The sequence below is a fragment of the Cynara cardunculus genome (assembly GCF_001531365.2).
Source record: "Cynara cardunculus var. scolymus isolate 2C chromosome LG 4, CcrdV1, whole genome shotgun sequence".
NCBI classification, from domain to species: Eukaryota; Viridiplantae; Streptophyta; class Magnoliopsida; order Asterales; family Asteraceae; genus Cynara; species Cynara cardunculus.
The window spans coordinates 19,081,066-19,087,350 of NC_037531.1; the positions used below are offsets into that span (position 1 = coordinate 19,081,066).

The following is a 6,285-nucleotide window of genomic DNA, read 5'->3' on the forward strand; positions in this document are numbered from 1 at the left end:
AGAGAGAGAGAATGTGGAGGCGTGCATTTCACATGAGTGATGAAAGGACGGTGACGTATCTGATGGAAAAAGAAGCAATAGCTAAAAAAATCAAAAAAAAAAAGAGAAATTAAGAGGTAAATAGTCCGAATTATAAAGTTTTTAAACGAACCCCACATAATTGATAAATTAATAGTTAGAAATAAAAAACAAATACTTACTTCGATAATCTTGTTTATACAATGGATGGGGACATCGATTAGAATCTAGTGTGCACGTGACACTTTAGAAGGGTAGTAGTTCTGCCACATGATAACATATCTCTGAATCACTGAAAAGTCTTGAAACAAAAAAATGAAAAGGACCAACTTTCTTCCGCCTCACTTTTTACTACGTACATTAGTCTTCCAAAAGGTGAAGAACCAATCCACGACAATTTCTGATTGAATCGTTAAAGTGCCATGTAGATGCAGAAACTATATAGAGAGAGAGAGTTCACTTATTATTACCCAACTCTTTATATTTGTACAATTAATGTAACTTAATCTTAATTGTTAATTTAGTTTGATAAATATGTAATTTCATAAAAGTTTAGATTGTTTTCTAATATAAAGTATTAACATAATTAATGAACCTTAGTCATCTTCTATAAATATTCAAATCTTAATTAATGAACCCCAATCATTTTCATGAATATTTCAATTGATTGAGTTGCATTGGTGATACAAATATGATGTATTGCATTTGAAACACAAAATCATTCAAATAGTTTTAATACCAATAAACTGTGATGTACTGCATTTGTTTACCTCTTAATAGTTTTACTAGACAAGATTCACTTCTTAACGATTCAAAAACTGTCTCTTAATAAAACTATTAAGAGGTAAACAAACAATCTCTTATTTTAAAAACTATTAACAAAACCATAGAAACAAAAATCATAATTTATGGCAATTGTAAAATCACAATCTTGTACAAACCAAACATTAACATCAAAGCTATTTAATTGTTATAGAATTTTTGCAAACTATAGTTTTCTGTTTGCAACGTTCCGTACATATGTGAATAAGCACCGGAAAACTTCGACATCGCCGTAAAAACTTCCGGTAAACCGTTCTTAAGATTCATCAACGACTTCTCCTTCACCTGAATACATCGCCGCCGATATTCATCCTCCTCCTCCTCCAACCTCCGTTTCAACGCCTCCACCACCATCTGTTGATCGGCAATCACCTCATCGTCCGCCATATCTGGATCCATCTCTTCCATCGGAGTTCTCTTCGCGATCTGTTTATCGCACCATTCTTCAAACTTTCGCGATTTCTTGCTTAGTTTCCTTCGAGTTTCCTCACAGTTGTCCTTCAGCTCCATCTCGTCTGATTGATATTGAACTATGGTATCGATTACAGCTGCAAAAGTGTTTATTGCGGTTTTTGCCCCTTCTTCTGGAAGCTTCTCTAGTTGATCTTGCCAGATACGTAATAATGACTGAATCTTAGGGTTTTGAGGAGATGGAATTTTGTCTTTTAAGCTGTTATCGATGGAGATGAGGTTAAGTTTTAGCCAACTGTTTAAAGATTTAACGTATTCTTTCTGATGTAGCATGAGCCTTTGGAACTCAGAATGCCACATCTTGATCTGAACACGGAGTTGCTGTGTGTTGTTCAAATTGTGCTCGCTTGTTTCATTCGGTGATTGCGAGATGTTGATGGCCTTTAGTGCTTGTGCGATCTTAGATTGGTTTTCGTGTTGTTTTTGCATGTTTTCCCACATTATCCCCATCCTGCAACAAGTTTCGATCGATTTTTGTTAAACATTTACTTCAAAATATTCTCTGGATCGTTTGTTCTTTGCATCTAAACTCACTCTTTAACAAGCTGAACAAGTTTCGGGTACAATTGCTCATCACGAAGGCGATTGATTTCTGAAACAGTTGAATCCGTGGATTGCATGTTCACAATGCACCTTGTGTGCAGATGACTAATCATTGCTTCGTTTCGCTCCAAGGAGTCTCTGCTAGCGCTTCGTTTTCTAAGTTTATTCATTGAATCAATCTTTTTCTTGTATTCATATTTCACATCTTCACAAGCCTGTTGAGCATCACTAGGAAGCTTAAGATTCAGCAAATCAAATCATATGTCAAGAACAAAATAAACCTAAAGCAGTTGCCTTTCACCCAAATAGTATTATTCTAGGACTCCTAAATCATTTCAGAATGTTGTTGATATTTTTTTTGGAGTATATAATATAATATTTATATACGCCAAATGAAACTCAACCACACACCTCACCTTCCGTGAGTTTTGGAACCCTTACACCTGTATAAAAGCAGCTCCAAGAGAGCTTCAAAAATGGTGGAAATCCCATAGGTAGGCCCCAAGGACGTCTACGGAACTGAAGGGCTGTACGACCGTACCCCGAACGTATGGAGTCTTTGTGTGCACCCTCCCGAATATATATAAGCTCTAGAAAGATTGGGTTACCTGATGTTGCCCGGGCCAAAAGCCCTTTTGGTATTGCTATTGACTTTTATAGGTAGTGTAGACTTTGTTGACGAAATTTGAGCCTTCTTGGGGCTAGAATGCTCATTAACAAGAGCTCATCGTTCCTAATCCAACGGAAAACCAAAAAAGTGATCTAACAAAGGATCAACTATCCTCATATCAAATCTAGTTGTTCATGTTCAATCCTTACTTATCTCAACTAGATCAACATTGACACTAACGGCACTTTACCAACACAAATCGGGTCAGTGTTAACCGGGTAAAAGGTTCGGCCTGGGTATGCAAAACTGAAAATGGTTGTTTATCCAAGTGTTTGGGTAAGCACTTACTGAAGCACTGACCGAGTCAGAAAGCAATTCTTTCCTGACCAGGTAGGCATCTAGATCAACATATTAGTGGATCAGAGTGTGTTGGTAAACAACATTCTTTCTAAACGGGTAATCACCTCTTAACCAGTAAGAGACGGTCCGGTCTGCAGGTGGTAAACAGCCCCTAAGAACACACAGATTGGCCAGGGAAAATTTAGATCCGATTGACATACCTTCACTTCATCGTATAGTTTCTTCTCCCATCCTAGCATCTTGTCGAGCACTGTAGCATGAGTTTGATCATTCTCTTTAGAAGTCAAGTCATCCTTCGAATCATCAGCAATTTGTGGTCCTTTAAACGACTTATTCCATGTAATGACGCGCATGACTCTTGTAGAACGATTGATATGACCTAAAAACAAGCCTTCTAGTCATAGTTATCAGCCAAAAAACAAATCAAATTTGAAAGATTCGAAAGAAAGATGATCTGAAAAATGTCAAAGTTTAAGGCTCAGGGGATATAGTGGAAATCTCATTTTCCCTGGGTTCTAATCCGAATGCTGCCAAAACCCTTGTGGCTATGGAGATGACCCCAGGACATTCATAGTCACCCGGTATTAATCCGTGTGCGTAAGCTGGCCCGGAAACCAACAGTTATCCCAATAACGGAAGAAGAAAAAGATTAATCAACCATTTGATTCTTATATACCTCGATTATCTGCAAAATTAGAGTGATAGTGCAACCTATTGGCTTCAAGAATCTTTGAAACCTCATGGACACTCTCTGAAGCTTTCATAAAACAATCAGCAAGCTCTTTGAATACCTGTAACAAGTTCACATTCTGCACACCTCCTTTCATGGCTGACGGTGGCGGCTTTACCTCACTCTCCTCCACCGCTTTACCGTAACCGCCGCCGGTTCTAATCGCTCCACCACCATCATGTTCCCGTTGATTCTCCAATATTTTCCTCGGAATCTTCGGTCTTCCATCATTTCTGCTACGTTTATCATCATCTTCAGCTAAGCTAGGTCCAGGCATGTCCTTCATTAACGTAGAAAAGAAGTCCCACGATGATATTTCATCGTTTTCCGGTGGAGGTGGTGCAGCACGATCAAGATTGCGATCGCTATGCCATGGTGCGGGCCGTGGAGGAGGGAGTTTCTCGTTTTGCATCCCTCCTTTCGAGATACCTGTTGAAAAGTTTGTTATGTTTAAAGTCCAAGTCTAGCTGATATGAGGACTCTAAGTCGCCCCCTCCAATGGAGGCTAGATGGGCAAAGATTGTCCCAGGATGTTGAGAGGGGGCTAGACGAGTACAGATTGCCTCGGAGTGTCCAGTTTTTAGAGTAGTAGACTTTGACTCTAAATATCATGTCAGAGTATGTAGAATCTTTTTAGATTACTCTCCAAAAGAGTCATATTTTGGAGAGTAATCTAATAGATTCCTCATATTCTAACGGTTTTATCGCGGAAAGATGTTGCTTTCAACTGCAACACAATCCGCAGAGCGTGGAAATACTTCTTAAAGAAAGCGACCTCGTCCGGACTCCGCAATTTCGTATTTCAAATTACTTTTTACAATACCACTTCTTGCCCTACCTCCATTAGAGCTTCTATATCTACTATGCTTTATATTATGATCTTCGGCCTCGTCAACTTCGTTCACGATCAAGTTGGAGCGAGGTTTGAAGTCCGAGGAATCTGGGTGTGGAGGTGGAGGAGGAGGAGGAGGAGGAAGGGAATCATATCGGAGATGTTGCGGTGGTGGAGGGTGGCTGCTGGTGGTGGTGGATGATGTGGCGGAGGTAGAGTGAAATTGGTCCAGGAACCAAAGCTCCCCTTGGGCATAATCACTAAGGGCCGCACCGGCGTTCTTGAGAGCGGCGGCGTAGGCAAAATGGGTCGCGGCAAAGGCGTTGCGGGCGGAGATTGATCGTTGCATAAACGCTTTTCTTTGCTTACATCGGTTCACAGTTTCGACGTTGTTGATCTTTGATTCCGAACACCCCATGTTTCCTCTATCATCAATCTTTTGGACACTTTTTTTGTGTTCTTCTGTGCATTGTGGTGGATGTAAGATGGAAGAAGCAGGTAATATTGGTATCATCAATCAATGTCGATTGTTGGAATACGACGCCGTAAATTAGTAGCCAAAAAGTCGAATGTCTTGCTCTAGGATCAACAATGTCCAAATATTTGGCCATGCGAACCGTAAAATTGAAAATGAGTATAAAATAAGTGTAAATTACAATTTTTTTTATTAACCTTGATATCCAACCTGCTATGCTAGCTGATTAATTCCAAGACGATCACTTGTAGAGTCATTGTATTTGAACATCTGTGGCTGCAAAGGGATTTTTATTCCTTCTTGAATTCGAACTGGGATACCCACACGCTTTTGATCGTTGGAGTCAAAGCTCAAACTAATCGGACACCACCCTTGTGGTTGTAAATTACACTTTTAGTTCTAGGTGTTTTTAACGGTCCTTGTCTTTTAAAAAAATCAATAGAATGTGTCATTGTGATGTGTTTTCTAGCGAATTATATTTTTATGGTTGCATTTCTTTAATGAGTTGGGTCCATGTAGTTGTAGTTTTTTAATGAGTTGAGTCCCTAAATATATCAATAACATGGGTCCTTACACCCTTGTTATTCTTATTTGAACCTTTATATAGAAAAAGTTCAAACGTGAATAACTTTATTTTACGAAAAGATGAGACTTTAATGTTATTATAATCAATCACATGTGATACTTAGACATGGCAACGGGGCGGGGATGGATTGGATTTTGTAATCCCCGATCCCGGTCCCCGACAGGTGCGGGGATTAACATCCCAACCCCGGTCAAACTCCATGAAGAATATTCATTAGTTTGAGTCTATCGGGGATCCTCGACCCGCACCCCGAGGCCAGGTTTAGTGGGGAATTCCCGTCCCCGTTCGGGTCGAGTTCCTCATAAGGTCGGGGCAAATCACCATTCTTAGTGATACTTAAGCTATATTTGGCAAAATCGTTTGGTATCTAATAAGCTAGTTGATAAACAAATCATGTTTGATAAAAATTAACTTATGAGCATGTAAAATGGTCAAAGATGACATCTTAAAAATTTAGTCAGTTATAATATTTTATAATAAAATTAAAACAAATCTCTAATAATACAATATGTTAATTAATATAAACAAGATAATAAAAAAAAATTAATAATATAATATGTTAATTAAAAAATTATCAAATTGATTATTGTTATATATGTACCTTACATGAATTTTAGATAAAACCTACATTAATTTATTATTTTAAACACCATTATATATAATGTAAATAAAATTGATCAACCTCACATATCCTAATTAATTAATAATTTTTCAAAAAATGTAACTAATAATTAAATTAATGTTTTTAATCACTTAATTAATTAGTGTTAACTATGTAAACCAATCTTTCTTTTTTATTAACCTGGATATCCAATCTGATATGCAAGCCGACTAATAC

At 38.0% G+C, this 6,285-nt stretch overlaps 1 protein-coding gene across 1 annotated transcript; it reads right to left on the bottom strand.

The window, feature by feature from the left end:
- Window positions 1–981: 981 nt before the first annotated feature.
- On the bottom strand, window positions 982–4,804 carry LOC112510990 (nitrate regulatory gene2 protein-like). The gene is made up of 5 exons (XM_025116343.1): window positions 4,366–4,804; window positions 3,501–3,983; window positions 3,025–3,203; window positions 1,846–2,069; window positions 982–1,762 (listed from the first exon to the last, which is right to left on the bottom strand). The coding sequence occupies exons 1-5, from the start codon at window positions 4,802–4,804 to the stop codon at window positions 982–984; spliced, it is 2,106 nt and encodes a 701-aa protein (XP_024972111.1).
- Between the last annotated feature and the right edge of the window lie 1,481 nt (window positions 4,805–6,285).

What these genes read in the sequence shown, in the direction of transcription:
- LOC112510990 (XM_025116343.1), bottom strand. Translation starts at nt 4,804, where the DNA reads ATGGGGTGTTCGGAATCAAAGATCAACAACGTCGAAACTGTGAACCGA. An exon ending in TAATTTTGCAGATAATCGAG is followed by an intron (nt 3,204 to 3,500) that starts GTATATAAGAAT and finishes GCTTGTTTTTAG; the next exon opens with GTCATATCAATCGTTCTACA. An exon ending in AACTATACGATGAAGTGAAG is followed by an intron (nt 2,070 to 3,024) that starts GTATGTCAATCG and finishes GATGCTCAACAG; the next exon opens with GCTTGTGAAGATGTGAAATA.